Source organism: Alligator mississippiensis, chromosome 4, assembly GCF_030867095.1.
Source record: "Alligator mississippiensis isolate rAllMis1 chromosome 4, rAllMis1, whole genome shotgun sequence".
NCBI lineage: Eukaryota > Metazoa > Chordata > Crocodylia > Alligatoridae > Alligator > Alligator mississippiensis.
The window spans coordinates 52,714,585-52,742,060 of NC_081827.1; the positions used below are offsets into that span (position 1 = coordinate 52,714,585).

Consider the following 27,476-nt stretch of genomic DNA (forward strand, 5'->3'; position numbering starts at 1 on the left):
TCAGGAAGGCCTTCAATACGGTATCCCACAGCATACTGGTAAACAAGTTAAGAGGCTGTGACTTGGATGACTACAGAGTCCGGTGGGTGGCAAATTGGCTAGAGGGTCACACCCAGAGAGTCGTAGTGGATGGGTCGGTATCAACCTGGAAGGGTGTGGGCAGTGGGGTCCCACAGGGCTCGGTCCTAATGTAAGGAGTGACCTAGAAACCACTACTCAGAGACGAAGCAGAAGAGAATGTTATGTGACGAATGCCCATCTGCAATGATAAGGAGGAGACAGTTCTAGATAAAGGGGGTTTGAAAACAAAAGCAAGAAGCAAAGTACTGGGTTAAAGGGCTCATTAAAATACTAAAAATCACGCCCCTAGGTGGGGAAAAAGTATGCTAATGAAACATACATGTATGTAAATGAGATACATGGCTAAAACACAGGTACAGAGACATGCTCAGTAAAGAACTCCTTGCGTCAATCCTTTATAACCAATCAGCAAACAAGGATGCTTATGAAGGCTCAAAAACTTCTGTATAAAAGATGCTTAGAAATAGTAATCTGGTGTGCTTGTTACGTGAAATTATTCCGCTCGCACCTTTTATTGCTAGCAATAAACTTTCTTTGTACTTTCACCCCTGGTATCTTTATTGGCCTTTGCATACCGGGCACGATCCCAGACTTGAGCTGGGGCTCAACACTTGGACCTATACTCTTCAATATCTTCATCAGCGACTTGGACGAGGGAGTGAAGTGTACTCTGTCCAAGTTTGCGGATGACACAAAACTGTGGGGAGAAGTGGACACGCCGGAGGGCAGGGAACAACTACAAGCAGACCTGGACAGGTTGGACATATGGGCAGAAAACAACAGAATGCAGTTCAACAAGGAGAAATGCAAAGTGCTGCACCTAGGGAGGGAAAATGTCCAGCATACCTACTGCCTAGGGAATGACCTGCTTGATGGAACGGAAGTAGAAAGGGATCTTGGAGTCCTAGTGGACTCCAAGATGAACATGAGTCGGCAGTGTGACGAAGCCATCAGAAAAGCTAATGGCACTTTATCGTGCATCAGCAGATGCATGACGAACAGATCCAAGGAAGTGATACTTCCCCTCCATCAGGCGCTGATCAGACCGCAGTTGGAATACTGCATGCAGTTTTGAGCGCCGCACTTCAAGAGGGATGTGGATAACCTGGAGACAGTCCAGAGAAGGGCCACTCATATGGTTAAGGGCTTTCAGGCCAAGCCCTACGAGGAGAGACTGGGGCACCTGGACCTCTTCAGCCTCCGCAAGAGAAGGTTGAGAGGCGACCTTGTGGCTGCCTATAAGTTCATCACAGAGGCACAGAAGGGAATTGGTGAGGTTTTATTCACCAAGGCGCCCCCGGGGGTTACAAGAAATAATGGCCATAAGCTAGCAGAGAGCAGATTTAGACTAGACATTAGGAAGAACTTCTTCACAGTTAGAGTGGCCAAGGTCTGGAATGGGCTCCCAAGGGAGGTGGTGCTCTCCCCTACCCTGGGGGTCTTCAAGAGGAAGTTAGATAAGCATCTAGCTGGGGTCATCTGAACCCAGCACTCTTTCTTGCCTGTGCAGGGGGTCAGACTCGATGATCTATTGAGGTCCCTTCTGACCCTGACATCTATGAATCTATGTCACCCCTAGACATTAGGAGCCTAAATGGGCAGCCTCCTGCCTGGGAAACATCTGAATCGGTTTTCCATCAACGCAGGCAGGAAAAAGATGGGTGGGCAGTTGGCCCAGAAACAGGTGGGTAGGCCAAGATCTCACCCGCACTGGGAAGGCCCTCTGCTCTTCCTAGATGGAATGAATAGTGAAAAAGCTAGAGGCTGGCATGCAATACAGGCAAGAAAGCCAGTCAGTGAAAATGTAAATTGAGGTGCCAGGGGGTGACAGACAGGCTGGAAGGGAGGAGAGGGTAAGTGGGATGTAGCAGGTAAAGGTGGAGATGTACCTGAGGAGTCAGATGTCAGGCAGGTTATAGTGTGTCATAAATCCCATGTCTATATTGAGTCCATGAGTTTCTCTATCTAGGAGGTTATGGTGGGGGCAAGGGAAATGCAGAGCTGCAGGGATCCAGTGGCAACGGCAAAAGCCCTACGCCACTGAATCCACCAGCAGTGCCAGCGGATGTCGAGCTGCGGGACCATGGCAGCAGTGGCGGCATCGACACACCACCAGCAATGCCAGCGACTCCACAGCACGCGGGGTCACGGGAAGGAGGCGGCAGGAGTAGGATGGCTGTGCCAGCAACAGCCCAGCCACCTAGGATCCAGGAGCAGCATGGCGGTGGTAGCACAAAGGGTACATGTGCACCCCCTGAGAGTGCTGGTGCACATCCTGATCAGCCGCAGTCACTGCTTAGACAATCGGCAGAGGGGGCAGGCGGGAGCACTATTGCCCCTCCCCCCCCGCAAGCGCTGGCCAATTGCTGTGATCACTGCAGCCGCTTCTGGGAGCGTGCAGCAATCGGCCGTGCTTGCTCCCAGAAGCAGCCGCAGCCACTCCTGGAAGCAGCTGCAGTGATCGTAGCAATCGGCAGTCGTGGGATTACCCATGGGAGACCCCCTGCCCGCCTCAGTCGGCGGGACTGAGGCAGCTCCAGTCACCCATGGGCAGCAAGTTCACCATGCCACAAAACTTGCAATCCATCCAACGGCGTCCCATGCCACAGCCAGCAGGAGCCTGGAAACAGGACGAAGACAAAAGGCTAGCACCAGTGTGAATGCGCTTTGTAAGCATATGGGAGCCAATTCACTGCCCAGGGTAGCAAGACACCAATAAAAGCCTCGTGCGCCGGTCCAACGATGGGACCAGAAGTCCCCAGCAGCCGAGGGTAGGCTGCGGGACGAGTGCAGAGGCAGAGAAAGACTCGTGGTGGCAACCTCTGTGTGGGGAGCTACCCTCGCACACCGACTCAGTAGAGTCAATTGATGTGCTACAGGAGGAGAGCTGTGAGCCCTATTGTGGAGAGGGCTGGGAAGGACAATAGGAATACAAGGAAGAATAGGACAACAGCTGAATACCACACTATGTCCCTGCAGCACCAAAGTAACAACAGGTTGGTGCTAGGTGGGGTGTAGGGGAGGTGAAGCCCCAAGATCCTCACGCTATCCAGTGACCATAGCTAGGCACCACTGAACGGGGAGTAACAGCTGTCCCCAAGATAAAAGATTTCCATCAAAGACATGGCAAGCGAGACGCTTCAGTGGATTAGGTGCCTGGGCAAACTGTCGGCCTACAGGACCACGGTTGGCTCGAGGCAACTAGAAAAGTTTAAGCAGGGAGTTCCGGACAGGCACAACAAGTTACAGAGGTTGACACAGTGAAGCTCATAGGCTCGGCTGTGAAAAGTGGTTTGTAAATTCCCTTTAAGGATCAGGCCTGAGAGATTGGAGACAGAGTGGCTTTCTTGTGTGAAATGTGCCCCCACAGGCAGTTGGGTATTCTTGTCTGTAATAGATTGGATTAGTATGCTGGCAGGTTTTGCATTTCTTGTCATGGCATGGTCTGGATCCATTCAGTGTGTTTTAGGCTGTAGGAAGTTTGCTTCTGGTGATCAGGTTAGCAAGGTTCGATGCTTGTTTGAATTTACAGACTGCTTTTCCCAGACAAGCCTATGAACTTCACTTCATCAACCTCCTGGATACAAAAACTCATGGACTCAATATAGACACTGGATTTATGACATGCTATAGCCTGCCTGATATCCGACTCCCAAGGCACCTCTCCACTTTTAACTGCTACATCCCCCTTCCTTCCCCCCACTCCCCCCTGCAGCCTGTCCCTCACCCCCTGACACCTCAATTTACATTTTCACTGACTGGCTTTCTTGTCTTCATTGCATGCCAGCCTCCGGCTTCTTCACTATTCACTGTATCCAGGAACAGCACACACACACCAACTAGATGCTTCCTCAGCCTGACGAAGGATTTTTAAACCCAAAATCTTGCTAAGATATATTTCTCCAACTATTCAATTGGTCTAAATAAAAGATATCAGAGGTACCCTCAACTGGTCCATGCTGGGGCCAGGACCCAAAGAGGATTCAAAGGATCAGGGGCCCACCATGAGGGATGCACAGAGCAAGAGGCTCAGGATTCCAACTGGCCTGAAGGCAGGGCCAGGGCCTAAGGGGGGGCCAAAGAAAGGGGACCACAGCTGGAGGGGGTGAAGGATGCAATGTGCGAGGCATGGGCCTCAGTGTTAGGGGAGGTACAGAGCTGCAGAATGGATGTCACCTGAAGACACCTAAATGGGCAGCCTCCCACCTGGGAAACATCTGAATAGTTTTCCATCAAGACATGGCAGGAAGAGAGGTGCAGGCAGTTGGTCCAGAAACAGGTGGGTGGGCAGAGATCTAACTGGCACCAGGAAGGCCCTATGTTATAGGCTACCATTCCTGCTGGTTTCATCCCTCTGTGCCTTAACACACACACACACACACACAAAGTCACACGTCACCAGTTTTTCTTTGAACAGTTTGAGGTGCAATTTACCAGAAACTCCTGTACCTATCCCCTTCAAACTTGGCAAGCTTCATGCCTTCAGAAGGGGCTACCATCCCTGCTGCTTTCATCCAAAACTGCCAAAAAATGACAAAGTTATAGGTATTTCAGTGATTCCCATTACAGTCTATGGCCGAAACATCAAATCACTACCGAATCTTTCGAAGCCGAATGTCCTCTGAATCAGTCGAATCCAAATCCGAATCGAATACTTCCCTATTTGCACAGGCATATATATATATATATATATATATATATATATATACACACACACACACACACATATATATATATATATATATATATATATATATATATATATATATATATATATATATACACACATACACACACACACGTATACACATACACACACCCCCACACACCATGTAGCAAAAGCTTTTTTTCATTCTCCTTAAACCATGTTCAAAACCCCCACACTCATTACACTAAATGCACCCACAGACCCGTGCTCCCACCTGAAGTTCTTTCCTTAGCCCAATCACACTGTTCCTTACTCCCAGCCCTGATTTTGGGGTTTATCCTGTCATTTCATTTGCTGTTGTTGTCGCTGTCACTGTTGCTTCTGCTACTTCTATCCCTGCTGCTGTCATCATCGCTGTCTCCAGGTCCTGTTGTCTCATTGTCCTCTTAACTGTCACTGTCCAGTCTCCCTCTAGGGGGGTCCTTGAACAGCCTATGCCAAGTGTCCCTCTACCAGGTGGAACTGGCTGCGTCTTCTCCATCCTCTGCTACCAATTTCCAGTAGTAGGACTGCAGTTCACTCAAACATTTTCACACAGTCTGTCTCCTTGAGGATTATGTGTTTGTACATCAGGAGATTCCTGGACTTCCACAGGTGCCCGAGGCAGGACACAAACTGGCCGAAGCAGGCTGTTGGGGTCCCCTGACATTTAGTCAGATGCGCGTACAGCGCCACCTCCCTCATCATTAGCCTGACCCGTTACCTCTTTGCGAATATGGTTTTTTTCCCCACACTCCCCTCACGTATAGACAGAGCCACAGGAGGTGGCCAATGGTCTCTGTTATGCCTTAATAGATTTCTCTGGGGCAACTGGGTCAACTCCCCTGCCCCTCTGTGTCTCCATGCCCTCACTGGGAGTGTGTAGTAGGGTATTAGCCAGTTCAGGTCTCTGTGGTTCTTTCATAGGTCCTTGTGGACGATCTACTCCCAGATGGCCTAACAGTCGTCATCAAGAAGCAGCTCCGTGGTTAATAGCCTGTCTCTGGGTCTGACTGCCTTCTATATCCTTCCTGTGGTTTGACATAGTCCTCGAGCCTTCCTTCTGTAGCCAATACTCACTCCGGAACTTGTCCAGGACCTTGTAGAATCAGGGAGTTTCATGGTCCACAATCTCCCACTGGTCAGTGTGTACACCTCCCACTGTCTCAGGGGGTGTCCTGCAAAATACCTGACAAGCCAGGTGGTTTTGGTCTCTGTGCCAGTTACCAGCTTGCAGATCTGGCTTATGCACGTTGCTTGCAGGAAGGAAGTCTGGCATTTCCCTGCCCCCAGTCCCTTTCATTTTGTAAAGGGTGTTCCATGCCACCTTCTTCCCTCTGGATCCCCAGAAAAAAAACCACACATGGCTCTCTGGATTCTGTGGGCAACATGTTTTGGTGGGAGGATGACTAGTGCAGTGTACAGAACCACCAATAGCAACACTGACTTCATGAGCATCACACGCACCTGCCCATGGAAAGGTGGTGCACGTGCCACAGACCCAACCTCTGCTTAACTTTGGCCTCCTTTTCCCAGGCTTTCCTTCCACTCAACTCGGGGTCAAACTCCTTCCTGAGAATCTTGACCCCCTCGTAAAGAATTGAGAGCCCCAAGGACTGCAGGTCCCGGAGCTCACCCAAAACCAGACAGATGTTGTTGCTCACAATGAGCTTGGGCCCTGCTGCTGCTTCGTAGACCTATGTGCACCACAGGGGTCTTTCTACAGACCACTTATTACAGCACAGAATGTTCAGGTCATCCATGCAGGCCAGGACCCTGGTCTCTTCCTTGCTTCGGCTCAGGATCTGAATTCCACTCATCACAAGGTCCTACCTGATATGTTCCCCCCAGTTCAACCTGCTGCAAAGAGGCTGGCTGGGTCAGCATCTCTATGTGTGCTACTGTGGAGCTTTTTACCCCATAGCAAGATAGTACTTGTATTTAGAAGTACTATCCTGCTGTGGAGTAAATTAGTTTACTCCAGCCTAATAGGGGTGCATGTGTAGATGCCAAGATGTTTATTAAGCAGCTAATTAGTCTACTGTGCAGTAAACATCTTGTGTAGATGCGCTCCCTCTCTGTGGGGCTTATTTGCATACTGCCATTGGCATGCAAGGTTAGGTTATCAGGACTATCTCTCTTATCTGCATATTCACCTATTGGTATGTATAGATGAGGGACTAAAAATCTCTTCTGTGCTTGTTTTCACTGCAATAACATGTTTTAATTGCTTTTAACATTCTGAATATAAGAGTCCAGCCAAATTAGGTTTGGGTAAACTGGCCCTGCCTTCTAGAACTATAAAGTTCCTAAGGGGGTTGATACTGTAAGAGAAAGTTGAGTAAATAACACTGATAGGTCAATGTTCTCACCATGATTTGTGCAAGTCTAAGGTGAAGGGACCCCCAGCTCAGGAATCACAAGGGGAAGAGGAAAGGTTCTAAACTGAAGCTTTGGGGCATTTGAGATACTATGGTTGTTTTACTTACCTGGTAGGGAAGACACTCTTCCTCTTGGCCTTGAATGACTCAAATATAGTTAGAGAGTGAAGGCCTATCTGTTGCACTGCAGGCAGGTGGATCCCTGCAAGAGTCTACAAATGCCTCCAAATGCAAGGATCTCGACTACACAATTTATGGCAATGGGGGACTGCTTTCGGGCCTTCCCCCTAGGTTGCTCCTTCAGCCTTTTGTCTAGGGACAAACGAGATTAGGGGACAGCTGAACTTCAAGGTGTCTGGGCTTGAGGCTTGCACACAGGATACCTGCCATGGATTTAGGAGTATCTGAAGCACCAAATTGATGAGTCTGGGTGGCAGAATACTTGGTGGTGGTAGTGCTACACAGATTTGAGTGATTGAGCTCTGCTCAGTCAAATTTTGGAACTTAATTTGGAAGTGGTTTGGCCCCCAGAACAAAATTTCAAAAACCAAGGTGTTTTTCCTAGGGTGAGGCCTGTCTCTTGCACTCCAGGCAGGCTGACCCCTGCAAGTTTTCCCAAATGCAGGAAACTCGATTGCACAACTTTGTGGCAATGGGGGACTGCTTCCCTGCTTTCCCCCTGGCCTGCTCCTATCCTTTTGGCTAGGAGCAAGCAAGACTAGAGGGTATCCAAAACCCAGCGTCTCTGGGCCCTGAACTTGCATGTAGGATGTTTGCCACAGATTTAGGGAGTACCTGAAGCCCCAAAATGATAGGTCTGGGAAGGCAGATACTTGCCAAGTGGTAGAGCCACATAAACTTGAACAATTAAGCTCCACTCAGTTGAAATATGGAACTTGACTATTGGCCTCTGCCCGATAGAAATTGGAATTGATTTGGCCCTTGAAACATTTTTTTAACAGGGCATAGTATCCAACCAAAGAGGGAATGAGTGCTGGTGACAAACAAATCCTAGTCTGAGCCTGTTACCTACTAGGTCCTAAAGAGTTGAAATCCATAGAGTACTAGCAAGTTAGGTAGGAGCTTGTACTTACCAGATCCTGAAAGAGGATAGTCTGCATCTAAGAGAGGTGGGTTGTCTCTGCAACCAGAGGACAAGCCGTGCCCCCCCACCCACCCACCCCCCGCCGAAGTGGTAGGCAGTGATAAGGAGCAGCAGCAATGGTGGCCCTCCCCCTGGCAGCAGTGAAGAGCAGCACCCCACCAGTGGTGGTAAGAAGCAGTGCCCCAGCAGCAATGAGAGTTGTGGTGCCCCCCGCCCAGCAATGGTGAGCAGCAACAAGGAGCAGTGTCCCCACCTCCAGCAGCAGTGGGCAGTGATGAGGAGCAGTACCCCCCAACAGTGGTGAGGTGCAATGGAGAACAGCATCCCCCAGCACTGGCAAGGAATAGAGCAGTGCCCCAGCAGTGCTGAGATGAGGGAAACCTTGGACTAAGAGCTGCACTAGCTCTACTGAATACTTTGTCCACCTTGTGTGGGACTAAGTGAGAATTCTGAACCTACTGACTGTGCTAAACTGTTAGTAGTAGGTTGAGAAGGGCTTCTTGGCAACTGTCAACCCTCTGGATCATAGTGTATGTGCAAGAGTTCTGTGTGACCCTCGCACCAAAACCTTCAACACATGCACATAGGCAAGAGAATGTAGGAGTGAACACTGCCCTAAACCTACCACCCCTCCTTTAGACTATCAAGACAGAGTCCAAAGGCCAGACCCAGTCCAGATGTTCAGTGCCTTGATAGTTGTAGCTTCTTCCAAAAAGCAACAGATTAGACCTCAGTGACAGCATGTTCCTGTCAGGATGATGTCTGTTAGTCTTTCTCCAACCAAGGAGTACCCACAAGGCAGTGGGAGGTAGGGTTTGGAGGCACCCTATACTCACCTTACTCTGAAGGTTGTAACGTAGTGGTATTTTATAGGAGCAACCCCACCATGAGTAGCCCCACCACATTACCATCAAGCCTTCCAGTCTGATGCAGTTTACAGTCATACTGATTGATTATTAAGGGGTTATTAAACCTGTTTGTCAGCCTACCTCCCTATCCCCCATTAATAAACCCTGTTATAGTTTGATACTGCTTGCAACAGGGGAAGTTTGTTCACACTGGAATAACCAAGAAGAAATTATTTTCCCAGGTTTCTGGGTGAGGGTTTGAGCCAAGATAATCAATTTGTATAAAACCCCTAAGGTGAACTCACCCCTTGTTGCTGCTATCTGATGCCTGGCAGAAGGGTTACAATACTATTAACAAAATGGGGAGAAAGACCATCAGAAATGGCTTTCTGTTTTTGAACTAGGACACTTCAGTAACACTTTCTTCATCTTTACTCCGTTTGAAAAAGCTTACTTATTTATAGAAATACCCTCTAGAAGCCAAGGCTACCAGAGTCCTTTGCAATACAGGCACTGTCTCTCATCTTTCTTGGTACCATCTCTTTCATCTTTCTCTGTACCTGTACATCTGTAAGAGGGTGACACAGAAGCTAGGTCTATCATATACCAGGGCAGTGTAATGAAAAGGCTCTGGTCCCTATGTACTAAGTGTGGAGCCCAGAGGGTGCAGAGTGGATGAAAGACTCTGAACCAGAATCTTTTAATAAAAAACTAAGAGATGACTTATTAGCATAAATCTGAATTTTAACTTGGGTGCCTTACTTCTTTGTAGTTAGTCATTATACTGAAAAAATCCATAAAGTAAACAATTTGTGCTAAAAGCAACCAAAACTATTGTGTGATAAAATTCATGGCCTCCTGTATTTAACAATACATTGCATTCTTAGGTTGCAGACCATAGTTTGATCCCAGATTTCACAAAAACTGACCAGCAGAGGCTCAGAGCACCCTGAGCTTTGGTAAGGAAGGTTTCATGTTTCTCCACAGAGAACCTTCTGGTTATAGAGGCTTCATCCACTCAAAAATGGGGTGGGGGGTAGGGAGGGGGGGAAAAAAAATCAATGAATAACCAGCAACAAGTAATTATCTATAATAATAATAGGCTTATTTTGTCTGTCCAGAGCACTCTGGTTGTCTCAGCATCCAATCATAATGCTTACTGAAACAACCAATCAGAGTCCTCCAGACAGACGGAATAAGCGTGTTATTATTATAGATCCTGAGGCATTTCAAACAGATATGCAGGCAAGTCAGAACTAGAATGAAGCACCCCCCCCACCACCACCACACTCCACTGCAGAGTGAGCAGGCTCCACTGAAGAAAAAACAAAAACAAAACAGTGAGGGGCCCAATCCTTCCCACCCCAGAGCCAGCCCAGACCAACGGCCAGGGGGCGAGCTGCCAGTGGGCCCTGAGCTGCACAGGGCCCTGGTTCTATCCTCCGCAGAGGTGGCAACCCCAGGACCACATGCCAACAGGTGGGTCCTGCAGAAGGGGTGCCACTGCCATGGAGGGAAGCACCATGGTCCCCCGCTGCTCAGGGGCTGCATGACCCACCAGCAGCTTGCTCCCTGGCCATGGGAGATGCAGGCAGGCTTCAGGAAAAGATAAAAGATCAGGCCCCTCAACACTTTTTTTTTTCCCCCCTCAGCAGACCATGCAAGCTACCACCAGGTTGCACCACCCCTGAGCTGTGGGGGGACCAGTGCTTCCCTCTGCAGCAGTGGTGCCCCCTGAGGCCGCCCAGGCAGGGTGCTAGCTGCACGGGTACAGCCCCAGCTCGCAGGCAGCACCCACCAGATCCAGCGGTGCACAGGGCACCGGAAGCATGGGTGTGCTCAGGGAAGCTCAGCCTTGGCAACCTTCCAGCACCCCACGCACTGTCTCCACCAGTAACAGACCACAGTAAACTATAGATTTTTGTCAGCCAATCACAATGACTACTGCCAAACAGAATAAGCATGTCATTATAATAGAAAAAATTAGAATTTTGGAATAAGATTTCTAGAAAAAAAAAATGTCTAAAAGACTAAGTCCATCTAGCAAATGTGAATACGATAGAATATTCCTAAGCCTGTGTTTACACACAGACAGCTTTATGTAGTCTTTTCAAGGGTGAGAAGTTATGATTCCGTTATAGTATTCAGTCAAGGGATAACTAAAAATCCTGTATTTAAGGAAATACCTTTACAATAAAAAAAATCTAAAATGTTTTGTAAGTTTCAGCTAGTAATGTTATATTACAAAAATAATTAATTAAATATAGTGATTTCTGTTGCAGTCGGGTTTTACTGCTTTAACTTTTACTGTTTTAGAAATATACTGCTTTATCAGTATAGTTATTTCCCACAATATGGGTGCAGGAAGGGAAATAACCTACAGTGGTACAAGGTATCTTTGTAATGGTGTAATTGCATCCACATCAGATACTATGCTCGTATAACTATGGATAAAAAAAATAGCATCTCTCATGGAAAGTTTTGCTCAAACAAAACTGGGTGTAGACCAGGCCTTCAACAATCAGACCAACTCACAAAAAAATTTTCCATTATGACTGACTGCACATTATATAGTTTAACAATCATATCGCAGATGTTCAAGCAGCAAATAAATGCTGCTTTGCCCTGGTCATAGCAGCTGCTAAGTCTCTGCAAGCAGATTTATTTTGAGTACTGGCCACCCGACTTGACCTGTTGTCACTTAGTGACTGACATGAGCTCGTTCTGATGTGAGGAAATTTCATGCTCTGTTGCAGAGAAAAATGAAAGTTTGAACCATCCACTTGTGTGGATTCCAAACAGTATCTGAAGGAGAAAACTTTTCATGGCTTGGGGTGAAGGAGTTAATGGCAGCATTTCCTTTTATAGCAATGCGCTTTCAATAATGTCAATGTTACCTGTAACTAATCGTAGAATCATAGAAAATGAGGGTTGGAAGGGACCTCAGGAGGTCATCTAGTCCAACCCCCTGCTCAAAGCAGGACCAGCCCCAACTAGATCTTTCCAGACTGGGCTTTGTCAAGCCAGGTCTTAAAAACCTCCAAGAATGGAGATGTCACCACCTCTCTAGGTAACCTGTTCCAGTGCTTCACCACCCTCCTAGTGAGAAAGTTTTTTTTTAATATCCAACTTAAACCTCCCTTGCTGCAACTTGAGATCATCGCTTCTTGTTGTATCATGTCACCACTGAAAACAATTTAGCTCCATCCTCTTTAGAACTACCCTTCAGGTAGTTAAAGACTGCTATCAAATCCCCTGTAATATGTACTGGATTATAAATCATTAGAAATAATAAACAGGTAATAAATAGCATTACACATTTTTGGACAAGCTAAAGAACAGTTCTTAGAAGATGTTTCTAGACACAGCTATTCTATCATATAGGCTTCACTAGAAGCAAATGCTTAGAAGGTGGTTAATTTAAAGTACACAAGACACAATAAGTCACTGCACAGAAACAGTTAAAAAAGCTTTCAGAGTTCTTACAATAGGATGTTAACCGTGAACTTGTTAAACTTCCAGGCAACAAGTTGACTTCCATCACTGTATGGGAAACAGTTAGGGACCACAGAAATCTGAAAAGATGAATGGAGGAACTCAATAACAAAGGATCAAGTCACTTGAATTTTTTCTTAAGAGTTACTGTTATTACATTGGTTCAATTCCTTCCTGTTCTTCCCAAAAAAACTGTCTCCAAATCAAACAATGCATTTAAAATGGAGGAAGAAGAGCTACCTCAGCTATTCTGACTCCAACTCAAAAACAGTTGTCTTGCAAGAAACTGAAAATTATTCTCATTATTTATATTAGTATTTCTTTTGATTTTCATTCACACACAAAATTTTATTTATAAGTTTTTTGCAGAGGTTAGTAGGAATTAGCTTACCATGCAATTACTCTAGGTACCCGTCATGCTTTGTGATTTGATATTTATATTTTCAGTTGTTTTGTAACTAACAAAGGATAGTTCTACAATGTATATTTTTAAAAGAAAGTTGCATGTACTTCAAATTCACTTTACTGGAGGCAAACTGATATTCATGTCATTGATAACTCACAATGTCCCAGTCTAATAGGGAAAATGATAGTTAAATAAAATGAGAAAGGTAGTTATCTGTTAGTCTGATGTCAGACAGAAGGCAGGGTAGATTTGCACCTTACAGACCAACAAAATCAGAGACGTGTGTGCAGGGTGCAGCAATTCCAGGGTGGGGAAGGAAAAAATTAAACTCACACAGGTGCACTTTGTAGTGGTGGTGGGAACTGTGCTCATGCAGGTGCATGTTACAGTGCACATTACAGTGAGGGGGCCACCTGATGCAGTGATAGAAGGAGGGAGCACCCGCATGTCCCCATCCCCCTGCCCCCTCACTGGTGGAGTTTCTGGGGATGTGACCTGCAGCAGCTTAGAAGTTGGACAGCCCTGCTGTAAGAGAAAAATTGGGAAAAGGTTGCTGAGAGGTGAGCACTCACCATGACTTGTGTAGTGGTCTAAGTTGGAGGGACTTTCAGTGTAACAGAAGAGACTTGGAGAAGTTCCCTACAGGATCTATTAAGCCTCATGTGGAAGAGTACTTGTGATGGGCAAACTCCTGTAAGGGATTCAGTTGAGGCCCGTTACCCATTTGTTTGTAAAAGAGGTGAAATGGCTGGAGAAGCACTGACAACAACAGCAGAGCAGCATCCCCCCATGGCAGTGAGGCAAAGGGAATGCTTGGGCTAGTGCTACCAAGTTCACCCTGTGTGAGACTAAGACAGAACTCTGAATTCACTGACTGTGATAAATTGTTAAGTTGGTTGAGGTGAGATACTATTAACAGTTTCCCCGAGATTGTTTGTTTCTTTTATTTTCCCAGGTTTCTGGGTGGATACTCAATCAAGCCAATTTGTATAAAATCCCTAAATTGAACTCACAGCATCTGATGAAGTAAGCTTGGGCTCACAAAAGCTCATGCAGTACATCTCTGATTTAGTCTATAAGGTACAGTTAAATAAAATGTCACATCATACGAGCTAGAAAGGGAAAAGACCTACTAGTATCAAGCCTCTTTTCATGCCGAAGCAGGACTGTCCCTGCAGTTTATTCAACAAATTAGTTTGATCCCAATTTCCCTCTAAAAAGTATAATATGTATACCCAACTGTAATTGTAACTGTAACTGTAAATATTCTTTTTGCTTTACTCCATCAAGGAATTCTACCTGCTGTTCTTTCTATCCTACCTATTCATTTTAATTAATTTCATTGTTTAAAGAGATTAATTAAATATATGTTTTACCATATGGACAATTAACTCTTTTTCCCCCCTAAACTAGATAGTTTTCCCTAAACTAGATAGAAGACAGTATACATTATGCTATTTTTATATCCCATGTAACAACATTCTTAAACTGGAATCAAGGTTGGCAAACATGAGAAGTGAGAAAAACAGACTTTTTGTATTTAAAAAAGACAAAACCAAGAAATTTAAAGTTATGGTTAAACTTAAAAGAAATCCAGTCATTTGAAAGTATGGACATGCACCATTAGAATAACCCAGACTCTTTAAAAAGCTGTCTTATTAATGCTTGCCTTAGATCTTGTTCCTTTCTTACTTTCTTTGAAATGTGTAGATTTCGAACAAAGGATTATTTTAAAAAAAGAAAAGGTAATGGAACAGTGACTGTAACATCAAAATCTTTCTTAATCATTTTCTATAAAGAAGTCTGGTACTGAAGACTTCTTCAAATTAAAGAAGCCAGACTTGTAAAACTTGTGGGTAGCTTATCAGAAGTATGTGCTACATACCATTGTTTTTTAAGCGGTTGCCTAATACAAATGTTCTATACTAATTGTGAAGTTGTATGACCACAACAAGCTTTTTCATGCAAGTGCTATAATTTTATAATTGGTACCTAAGTGGCCTATCTGCATAAAATTCTGTTTAATGACACTTGTATAATTTATGACATGTAGACAGGTCCTGTGTGCTTTGTATTGCTGTGAACAAACAGGATTGGTGAATTGTTGGGTTTCTGTTACTTAGTGTTTATCTGGGAATGTTTTGGCTATTTTCACTATTTTTGAATGACTCACATGCACTGGGAAATTGAGAGCAGGATATTGTGCAGAACTCCTAAGCAATATGGTTCACTGCAACTCAGGTAGCAGGAAGTTCCACAGGAACTGGCTTCCCAGGGCCCAAAACAACCTCCATTAATAATCTGCTCCCTGCTCTCCAGGCTGTCCCAAATTCTACCAGCTCTGTATTTTAAATCTTGCTCATGTATCTCATGTACAGCATATCTTTGGCTCTATCAGATTGGCCATGCCTTGTCAGTGTGTAGAGCCATGCCATCTGGTCCACAGGGGACCCCACAAATCCAAAAATTTGGCAGCAGGGTAGCAACGGCAGCAATGACTGGATAGTAGGCTAGATCAGCTGGCTGGAGATGGTGGGGGACTGATCCTGTAGTGCAGGGCCCGAGCGAAGGCAGAGTGGGGACCCCATCTGGCAGTGCAGGGCTGAGGAAGATGGCTCGGGCCCCTGATCAGGGGCACAGAGCCAGGGGAGACAGTGAAGGGCCCCAATCAGATGGCACTACGCCCCAATCCTGGGGCAGAGGTTCTGATCCAGACTTCGGACCAGCCCCCTGCACCAGAAATTTGCAATACAGGAGGTAGGTCCCTGAAATCAAAAAACACTAAGGTTTCAGGAAGTACCATAAACTCAAATCTGTCAGGTGCTGCTGCTAATGTCTATGGCTTCCTCACTATTTTCTTGTACTTGGACTAGACTATCATCTTGAAGACCCACACTTTTGCATCACTTCTCTTCATACTGTCAGAGTCCCTTCCATAGTTCCTACAGTGATGCTAGGGGGTCCTTCGAATGAAGCATCAGATCCTAGCAACTCCTGCTGGATTCAGTGGGATCGAGTAAAACCCACTTTTAGCCCCTTATATGTCTCTCTTAAGCAAGAATCTGGATGCAACATCAGTGAGTTTTCCAGATCCTCTGTTCCTTTCCGTGGGATGTCACCAAGGGAAAGTCTATTGGTCTCAATCAATGGCTAGGGTCACAGTGTATTAGGCACTATAAAAATAAATTGTAATGGTCTAATCCTTTTCTCAAAGAGCTTTGATTTTGTAACTGTAGAGATACCTTGCAAACTATCTTGTAGCAAAATGAATTTCTGCCATAATCATAGAAAGATACTGAAATATTGCAATATGATATGTATGAGACACACCTGAGAGTGGGATCATGAGGAAAGAGCATTAAAAAAAATATAGTAAATGAATCATTAGATCAAAATCCAAACAATAAAAATAAAAATCTGAGATAGATAGATAGATAGATAGATAGATAGATAGATAGATAGATAGATAGATAGATAGATAGATAGATAGATAGATAGATAGATAGATAGATAGATAGATAGATGAGAAAGTTTTCTCTTTGGTTTCTCTTTTATTCTTAGACTAATGTTATGTGACATTACAAAATATTGGTTTTTAAAAGGTTTGATCACCAAAAAGTGACTTCATGCCATTGTAACATCATAGCAGCCTCACTGCTATGGAAAATAGTTGTAAGCCCTATTCAAATATGGACAGAACAAATGTAGTTGTTTAAATTAATGTTAAATCTGCATATTATTAATTCCCTAATTTAGCTCTACTGTAATTGTTCACAAAATTACTACAGTTTTTAGATACAGCAGTAACCATAGCAACTAGGCATCATAATTTAGATAGCAATCAGAATCAAGTCCACTAGTCATAAGCAAAATTTTCAGGCTAGTGAGGTAGGAGACAAAAACAATGGTTAAGAAGTATTTGTGCCTCAACACAGTTATATCCAGAAGTTGAATTCATGTATATTGAATCTGTAGTTTGTATTGTACATACAAAAAATGTTGAAATATGATACTATAATGACTGCAAATCAGGCCTGCAAATAACTGTTAAAAGTAATAAGTAACAACAACAACAATGTAATGCAGCACTGTTCTTAAGGACTAAAGATTGGCTGGGAGGTGTTCCTGAGCAAAGTGTTTCTCATCCTATTACTTGTTAAAAATTTCACTTTATTTAGGACTCTGGCAGTGTAGTGAATACATAAGAAGGTACAGTCATTCCACCTGACCACTGCTTTACTAATTCAACATTCTGCTTAAATATGAAACATGATGCACCCAGTGCCACTCTCAAGAAATAAAAACAACGACCATTACATTCCACGAAAATTATGTCTATGAGTCCAAGGCAAGAACTGAACCCCAACACTTTCTTCTGACTGGTAAATATGTTAGCTTGTGGGGTCATTCTAGCGAGATGTGAGAATCATTCTGTGAGTAAACATTCCATCACTGCCCGTCTCCCTCTTTCAGGGCTATGCAACTCCTCCTATATCCATCTGCTACCAGTGCTATAGCTTCTTACCCTGACAGCTAGTCTCCCCCAAAACCACAGGCAGCTTCCCAACCACTCTCCAATATCACTAACTAGCTCTGTTCTCTCCTCTTTCCTCTTCTCCCTCTGTGTAACTCCAGGAACCACCCACATTCAGTCTACTTCTGTCCTAATGCTCTTTGCTTCCCTTCAGTTTTGCTCTTCTTCCCCCACCCCACAAACCCTACATCAATTTCCTCCATGACTATCCACTTAAACCCTTCTAGAATATTCTTTTTGACCAACTCCTACTTCTGTGTTGTTTCTCAATGTGCAAAACTGGGCTGCTGGTGTTTCTAGATATATAGGTGTCCTTCCCCTCCAAGCCTCTCCACCATCCTGCTGCTTACATTCCAAGATAGGGTTGCCAACTCTTCTTAAATTTATGGATGGTTAGGAAAAACACAGCCTAAAATTGCCTGTGTGTGAAGTCTGTAAAAAACAAGCAAACAAACAAACTGATCTGCTCATAAAAATGAAGATGCTCTGAGCTTGTTTCAAGATCCGTGTCAAGATGAAGCTATGTTCACACATCAATACTGGACAGAAAGAGCAAGAGCAGTACCACCTGTTGTCTAAGTGGGAGCACTGCTCAGAGCCCTGCAACGTACTGTCTGCCAGTAACTGTCTTACTGACGGCCAAACTTTTTTTACTATGATTGATGTTAAACCTCTAAATGTGAACCCTGCTCATGTCACTGCTGTCCAGGTCAAGCAGAAGGGTTACATTTACATTAGGTTAAACTCATGTCAGTAAAATATTTATTACTGACATGAGTTTTACCTAATGTAAATGTAACCCTTCTGCTTGACCTGGACAGCAGTCCAGCAGCATGTGTGTCAATAAAAAGTTTGCACAGTCATAAAAAGTTTGCAGATTGTCAGTAAAACAAATTTTCGGGGGTTGGTAGCCCTGTGCTGAAAACAAACTGAGATTTGTCACTGGAACAACTTCCTAGTTCGGCATTCCTCAGCGCCTGCTGTGTCAATTCAGGCCTCTTCAGCCCTAGCAGAAGAGATTTTGCTATCCTAAGGTTAATACCATCCTTCTGTTTGTGTAAAATATTAAGGTGCCCTCTCCCCTGGAGAAGAGACAAACCTGTAGCTATGAACTGCTATGAAATCACTTTAACCACAGACAATCAGTCCAGCATAAGAATAGCAAAAATATTTATTACACAAGGAAGAAAAATTATAATTATAACTATATGTTGAAAGAGTAAGAGAAATTAGAAAATAACCATAAAGAAATAGAGCAGAAATCACCCTGCTGTACTCCTGCCATCTGAGTCAAAGTTCCTTAAAGCAGCTTGCCATCCCAGTTATCCCAGCTGGGGGACTCAGCGACCCAAAGCCCATGGGTCATAAACCAGTAGTTCAACCTTGTTAGGCTCAAGCCACCCCTCAGAAAACACCAGCTCTTAGTTTTCACTCTTTTTTTATTTGGAAAAATAATATAGCAATTTTTCTATTGAGAGGAACTCAGAAAGACCACAACAGATCAAAAAGTGTCAACACTATGGATTCCTATATGAAATCTCTGAGTTTACCTTGTGAATCATGTTTGCCCACCTAATGTTGTATGACATCCCGCAGCATCCTAAAAGGATGTCTAGGCATCCTGGTAGAGCACCACTGCACTAGACAAAAAATTTACTCTCATGGAAACCCATCTAAACTAATCCATTCATCTACTGTATTTACCCGAATCCAAGATGAGTCTGAATTTAAGATGACCCCCAATAATTAAGATACTATGCATAAAAATGTATATCTTTGTTACAATATCCCATGTATAAAATCTAATTATTGAGGGTTGTCTTAAATTTGCTCCCCTCACCACTACAATAGGAAAAGCAGCAGCAGCAAGGCAAGCAGTGGGGAGGCATGAGCAGCAGATGAGTCAAACAGCCTGACCCCCACCCACTGCCCCCCTGCTGCCTGCCCCCCATGCCTATCCTGCTGCAGTACCTGTACCCCCTGGAACCTTCCCCCTTCCATGTCTGCCCCATCCCATGCAGTGCCTGTGCACCCTGGTGCCTCCCTTTCCCACCACTTGCCCACCCCACCACTGCCGCTGCAATTTACCCTGAGTCGTGGCTCTCAGTGTGGTCTCAGCTCCAACTTCTCTCTGGCCCAGGGCATGGAGCATATACTAGCTCCAGCCCCAACCTGGCCAAACATCTACAGCTGCACCAGTGGCAGCTCCAGCCCAGTCCCCAGGGTCAGAGCCAGTGCTAGGGCTGGAGCTGCTACTGCTGCCTGTCCAGGCCACCATGTGCTCCATGCCCCACGCTGAAGCAAAGCCAGATCTGGAGCTACAACTCGGGGTAAGGGGCAGCGGCAGAGGTGGCACAGCAGGAGGCAGGAGGGCAGGGCAAGAGTAGCACAGAGAAGCAGTGGGAGGGTTAGGCAGGGTGCCAGAGGTGGCAGAAGCAGGCAGGGGGTCAGGGTGTTGCAGGGCAGAGGTGGGGGGCAGATGTGGGCTGGCAAAGATGATGCAGGGCAGAGGTGAAGGGGACAGAACAGCAGCTCCAATTACAAGCCCATGTTGAGACCAGAGCCAGAGCAGCTACAGATGCCTGTCCCCCCAGGCCCCTCCCCTGCCTTCTACTCAAATCCTAGATAAGGGGCTCATCACCCCCATGCTAAATGGTTGGAAAAAACTCATCTTGGATTCAAGAAAAGATGGTCTATTCTGTTTCTTTAGTGGGACTGTTCCACTTTGGAACATGTTCAAGACCTTCATCTTCAATGTCTGGTTACTAGTTATAATACCAAACCCATTCCATTATATGCTTCACTGACTTGTTTTGTAGGGGCTTGGTTTAAGTTACTATATAAGACAGCTTTTAACTGGATCATATACTTGCTGAACAAGATATGAACTCTTTTATAAACCATTTGACCCAGAGAAGATGATACACAAAAGATTTCTCTGGAAAAACATTCAGCTCTTGAATCACTGAAAATATCAAGTCTAACTTGTGAGCACTGCAGAACTCAAGAAGCTCACAGCTTTACTTCACCACTCCTTAAAATAGTATGTCTCTCTATCTAAAAGTACTTGGACACAGAGAACAGTTACCTTGAAAAGGAAGCAAACTACTGGCGGGGTCACAAGTTACTTAGATTGTAATTTTTCCTCTGTCTCTTGTTTACGTGTTTGTGTACATTTTTAGTCATGTTACTTAAATATAATGGGGGACACTGCTTACAAAACAGTTTTCTAAAACAGGGTATGTATGTCTCCTCATCTCAGCCTAAGCAGGCACCTATTTGTGAAGTTTACCACACCAACAGGACAGTGTGTATTCTGAGCTCAAAATAAAGGCCCTTAGAATTACACAACAAGAATTGCAATGAAACGAAAGATTATTTAAGTTTGGTTTCAGTTTACGGTTTTTTATTTCTGCATTCCTAAATGTAAACAGTGAAATTTTACTAGTTTGGGAGAAGAAATTAATCTTTTCTTGCGAGAGGAATTTTGAGAGTTTCTACATATCAGGTAAACAATAATTTTTTCCTTCACTCAAGTCATGGCATAATAGCAGAGATCTAAGTCTCTTGGAACCAAGGTTTCTGTTTAATTGCAACTGTCACCCACACTCAAAAATGAAAAAAACACTTAAACCATTCCATTTTGCTAGCATTTTAGTCTGTGTTCAATCTTCCTCTGTGTCACTTTGTCCAGTATGATTATTCATAAAAGGGAGTGCCTATGAAACATCACTGCGTATCAAAGTAATTAGCTAGCTACCCTGCCTAATTTGAAGAGGAAACCACTAAAATGTCCCACAAGGAATTGAGGTGAGGAAGAAAGCAGATTTTTCCATGTAAAAGGGGATGTTTGTACCCTGTCAGAATGAACAGAGTCTGCATATCTTTGGGGTTTGACAGAGGCCCTCTGCCCCACCTCCCAAGAAGTTGGAAGCATTTGTCCTCAGTGGCAGTTACTCACAAAACTGCTATTTAAGGGGAAATTCTTTGCTATGAAAGAGACTCTTTGTAAACACAAACCTGAATCCACTTCTTAATACACTGCTGCCAAAGAATGGTACATAAAATTAAAGGGCAGTTGCAGGGAGACTTGGTTACTCTCATTTTAATAAAGTAGTCCGTGGGATTAGAAACTGAAATAAAGTCTAATTATTAGTAGTATTTATTTCAAGGTAGAGCTCCTTTGATTTTAATTCATGTTTCTTTTCTACCATTCACATCAAGAATTGATGCATTCTTGAAATTGGGATTTATTATATAAGTATTCTAATATTATAAAGGCCTACATCTGTCTGTCTGCGCCTGTCCGTAATGCTTTATTCGCGCTCTGGTTGGCTGACAAACAGCAACAGAGCAGACAGAACAGGGGGGCCTCGTTCCCCCCTGCCCTGCTCTCTGCAGATGGCAAGGATGGAGTACACGGCGGGGGGGGAGGCAGTGAGGCCACTGGAGCTGGCCTCACCCCACCTCTTACTCCTAACAGGTGACAGCAGTGGTGGCGAGCGGGGTCAGGATGCCGCACAGGGGGGCGAGGCCACAGGCTCTGGCCTCAGCCCGCCCCTCCCTCTTTCCATCGTCACCACCTGCAGGTCCCAATTCAGGTCCCACCTGGGTTGGGGGAATAATGGGCACGCCCCAGCAGTGCAGGGAGGGGAGGAATGGGCCCAGGTCCCACGCGGTGGAGAAGGAGGACTGACCCTGAGCCGGGGGACAAGCCGGCCTGCTGTGGCGGGGGGAAGCAGCAGGCCTGGGCCGACCCAGCAGCAGCAGGGGAACGGGAGGAGTGGGCTTGGAGCTGACGGGGGGAGAGGCGGTGGGGGAGGTGTGGACCCAGGCCCGAGGAGGGGGAACAGGCTCGCTCCTCCCCTCCCCTCCCCCAGCCACTGCTACGTCAGTCAGGCAGGGCCCACTGCTCCCCCCCACCGCAGCAGCAGGCTGGCTTCTCCCCCAGCTCAGTCTCAGGCCTCCTCTCCCCCTTCGGGCCCGGGGCCCACTCTTCCCCCACCGCCCCCATCAGCTCCAAGCCCACTCCTCCCGTTCCCCCACCGGGTTGAACTGGGCCCACTGCTCCCCCCACCATGGCAGGCCAGCTTCTCCCCACCCTCGGGCCCAGTCCTCCTCTGCATTGGGCCCGGCCCCACTCCTCCCCTTCCCCCGCCACTGTGGGGGGGAAGGAGTGTGGCGGGGGAAGGAGTGGGCCCAGACCCCAAGCAGCAGGAGGTAAAGGGGAGTGGGCCCAGACCAGGGGGGTGGGGGGGAGGCATGGGGCTCCATCCCTACATGCTCCCCTGCCCGTCACTCCTGACAGGCAATTGGCTAGTACATATTATACTTATATACAGTGCTTTGTTCCATCTATTTTTCATATCATAACATGCTATGCAGGGTTTTCATTTTGTTTATATTGGTAGAATATGTAATCATACTGTATGCTTTTGGCAAAGAACGTATACTATAGACTTGTATTAGTATATTCTATAGAAGGCACTGGGTAACATGGGGCCCCTACAGGATAGGCTTGGCAATCTGGTGATTGTAGCAAATGAAAAAGCTGACCACTTTAACGAATTCTTTACCTCCATATTCCTGAACAGGGCCCGGGACATCTCCTCCACTAGACTTGCAGACGGACCCAGGGGAGGCACCACCATGCCTAGGGTCAGGGACAACTTAGGGAACTTTTGGAGGGGCTGGACGTGTTTAAATCAGTAGGTCCAGATGCTCTTCACCCGAGGGTGCTGAGGGAATTGGCAGGGGAGTCATAGCAGGGCCCCTGGCACGGCTCTATGAGCACTCGTGGGGCACTGGCCAGGTACCAGAGGATTGGAAAAGGGCCAATATGGTCCCCACTTAAAAGAAGGGGAGAAAAGATGACCCCAGCAATTATAGACCAGTCAGTCTTACCTCGGTCCTTGGAAAGACCTTTGAGAAAATTATCAAGGAACACATCTCCAAGGGCCCAGCAGAGGAGGTAATGCTCAGGAGCAACCAACATGGGTTCATTGAGGGCAGGTCCTGCCTGACTAACCTGGTTTCTTTTTATGATCAGGTCACAAAGTCCCTGGATGAGGGTGTCAGGGTGGCTGTTGTCTTCGTGAACTTTATGAAGGCCTTTGACACAGTCTCCCACCACATGCTCTTAAAAAAAAACTTGGTGACTGTGGCGTTGATACAGAGTCAGATGCGTGGCAAATTGGCTAGCAGGTCACACCCAGAGAGTGGTGGTGGACAGGTCATTTTTGACCTGGAGGGATGTGGGCAGGGGAGTCCCCCACGGTTTGGGACTGAGGCCAATACTGTTCAACATCTTTATCAGCAATCTGGATGTGGGTGTGGAATGCACAATGTCCAAATTTGCTGATGACACCAAGTTGTGGGGCGAGGTGGGCACGCTGGAGGTGAGGGACAGAATCCAGCTAGATCTAGACAAATTACTGAGATGGGGGGGGGGGGGATGAGAATAGGATGGAATTCAGCGCAGACAAGTGCAAGCTGCTGCATCTAGGGAGAAGGAACCAGCAATGCACCTATGGGCTGGGGAACACCCTTCTTGTCAACACAGTGGCAGAAAGGGATCTTAGAGTCATTGTTGACTCCAGGATGAACAAGAGCCGCCAACGCGAGGACGTGGTCAGTAACAGCTAACCACACCTTGTCGTGCATCTACAGATGCATCACAAGCTGGTCCAAGGAGGTGATCCTTCCCCTCTATGTGGCACTGGTCAGGCCACAGTTGGAGTACTGCGTCCAGGTCTGGGTGCCGCACTTCAAGAGGGATGTGGCTAGCATTGAGAGGATTCAGAGGAGAGCCACTCGCATGGTCAAGGGGCAGCAGGGCAGGCCCTACAAAGAGAGGCTAAAGGGCCTGAACCTAGTCAGCCTCCACAAGAGAAGGCTGAGAGGGGATCTGGTAGCCATTTACAGACTCACTGGGGGGGACCAACGGGAACTGGGGGAGGCTCTGTTCTCCCGGGCACCACCCAGGGTTACTAGGAATAACGGCCACAAATCGTTAGAGAGAAGGTTCAGGCTGGACATCAGGAGACATTACTTTATAGTTAGGGCTGCCAGGCTCTAGAATAGGCTCCCAAGTGAGGTGGTGCTCTCTCCTACCATGGGGGTCTTCAAGAGGAGGCTGGACAGATATTTGGTGGGGTGATATGATCCCGGCACCCATTCCTGCCCAGGGCAGGGGGTTGGACCTGATGATCTATTTAGATCCCTTCCAACCCTAAGTACTATGATACTGTGATATAATTTTATTGACCACTTTATTGTATTATTTTAGCAAAAACTGTAAATAAATGCAAATAAACTACTACTAATTTCAACCACAATTGACTTCTCCAACCATTTCCCCACAAGAGTAACCTCACCCATGGCAAGATCTGTATTGGAGTGTCTGGTTCAGGAAAGAGTACATCCACATGAGGATCTTAAGGAAAAAAATTACCCCCAAGTGATCCCATTAGGACTTCATACTAGCTATAGATTCAAATGATACAGCTCCCAGGAGAAAATCAGGGTTAGATGCAAAGAAAAAGGCAACCAACAACAGAAAAATGACTCGAGAGTCTGTCCATCCTACTTCTGGAGCATTCAAGAGCATCACCAAGAAGACTGTCCTCTTTGTCCCTCCCATTCTACCTGTCTCAAACCCAGAAATGAGGCATTGAAGCTACTCTGAGAGAAATCCCCTACCACTCTCAAGCATGCTGGAGACAGATCTTGAGAGTGGGGCAGTAGGTGCTCTCAGGGCAGCTCCATTCTGCCAATCCCAGGGCTGGTGTATAAAAAGCAGGAGCAGGTGGGCACAGATTTCTGAATACCACCTACCAAAGCAATAAGGATATGCCTTTCGTTACCAAAAACCAATAATAAGGAAAGAAAACACCTTATCATCATTTCAGCCACAATGTAAATAAGATATTTACTTCTGCTTGCAGTAACTGCCAATACTTACTTATCATAAAAATCTGCCATTTTAGGACTGAGGAAATCTTCTACATCAAAAAACCGTTGACTATCTTTGGAGAGGTCCAAAGCCTATTAAATAAAAAAAAGAGTTATAGATATCTCATCAGCAATAGTGTTGAAATAAATGTAAAATGCTATAAATCAGTGAAAGTTGGGGAAACAGGGAAACGAACGAGTCTGCATAGGCAAGGAAGTTAAGGATATCATGATTTTAAAAAAAATCCTTGAGGAAATCAGTAACATTTAGGTTGCCATTTATAAAACAGCCCTTTCTATAGTAATGAAAAGTTGTTAACATGTGGAGACAGTTTAATGACCTATGGACATTAAGGTGGTGACTTCAATCACATATCACAAAAATCATCACATATAGCTATTATTGGCAGTCTGAGCAGAGACACCAAAAATTAAATGGATCAGATATTTAAAGATGTGAAAGATTTTTCTCTCTTCCCCACCTCCCCTAGGCATGTTTTTTGTTCAGATAGGAATGTTACAGTTCAGGAATGTTACAGTTCAGATGTCAAAGATGAGGGCTAAGGCTCTGATGACCAACAAAAGTTTAGCATATAATTAAATCTTAAATATGTGAGTAATCATACTGAAGTCAGTGAGATTATATATGTGCTTAAATTACATACATGCTTCCATGCCTTAACAAACCATAGCTTTATCTTATAGTCTAATGAAGTTTGTGTGTCAAGATTTCTTGGAACCACTATGCTCATTCAGTATGGTGACTTCAATCCTTTAACTTTCCAAGAGGAATTAATTAAATTTCATGCAATTTATTGTGCAAAGGCCATGCAGGCAACATAAAAGCTGATGTCTTGTCTGCTGATTTTAGATGCTAAAAACCCAAAGTACTATTTTAAGGCAATGATTTATCTTACTATTAAGTAGCATGTCATAAACTACTTTCTAATAGTTTGTTTAGAAAAATGTTTAAACAATTATTATGCAACTAGCAAAAAAGTATAAACTGTAGTTATCTAGCACACTAAACTAGGGACAAATTTTTCAAAATTGCTTATGCATCATCTTAGATACTCTCAAAATTAATCATACCTGTTTTATACACAGACCCATTTTTTATCATTCAACTAACCCCTCCCCCCAAAAAAATCTTAAAATATAATCCAACTCCAAAGAATGCATGTCTAATACAAATTACAGTGATAGTATATACTATGATTTTATCCAAAGAACAAAATAGAGGCGAATCAAATGAGGATTCATCCTTTACTATCAAGTAAACAAAGAGTACTTTCTTAAAAGCTATCCAGATAAGCCAGCCTGTGGTGCAACTGATCCAGGTTTGATATTTCGATATGGAATATCTCCTCTACCCTGTCAGCTTGAGTATAATCTTTAACTTCCCTTTTATCTGTTTTGCTAAATAAGTACATGTACTAGCCAATGAAATAGAAGTCAATGTATTAAAACGTCAATCATTCCGATGCATATGACTGCTTGTTAAATTTTATTTTCTTTTTTCTCCTTTTTTAAAATAGCTCATTCTCCTGGCCTGCTCTCCAATATTTCATCTCCCATGTTAATCTCCCTTCTGAATTCAAGTTTGGACGAAGAGGATTAAACAATGTAAATCATTTTTACTTTAACTGTTTACTTTCTGTCTCAACTTCATCATTCCATCACTATTTGTATGCTACTTACTCTTAGCAAAGCTACACCAATAAGCACTCCATTTATTCAAAAATCACCCTAAACTCTTATGCCACTTGTTCACGTGACGAGGATTTCGTTCTCCCTAAACCGAAATGGTGCATTTTCAATTGGTGGGTTTTTAATTCTGACGTTTTGATTTAGGGGCTCCATCACTGTTACAGCGAGAGGCCTAATTCCCCCCCTGGAGTAGGCCCATGACCAGGAGGCGAGCTACCAGCAAGCCCTGAGCTGCTCAGTCAGCACCCAGCTTGCTAGCACCCCTCCCAGGCAGCC

The 27,476-nt window shown here is 45.1% G+C and overlaps 1 protein-coding gene across 5 annotated transcripts in view; it reads right to left on the reverse strand.

Moving 5' to 3' along the window:
- The window catches only part of LOC102571303 (uncharacterized), a 133,563-nt gene that overhangs the window by 90,947 nt on the left and 15,140 nt on the right, over positions 1-27,476 (reverse strand). For all 5 annotated transcript variants that reach the window (XM_019492383.2, XM_019492372.2, XM_019492391.2 and 2 more), the window contains exons 7-8: positions 25,501-25,583; positions 12,589-12,677 (exon numbers count right to left, since the gene is read on the reverse strand). In XM_019492383.2, the coding sequence (XP_019347928.1) occupies positions 12,589-12,677; positions 25,501-25,583 (172 nt within the window). The remainder of the gene's footprint in view (positions 1-12,588; positions 12,678-25,500; positions 25,584-27,476) is intronic.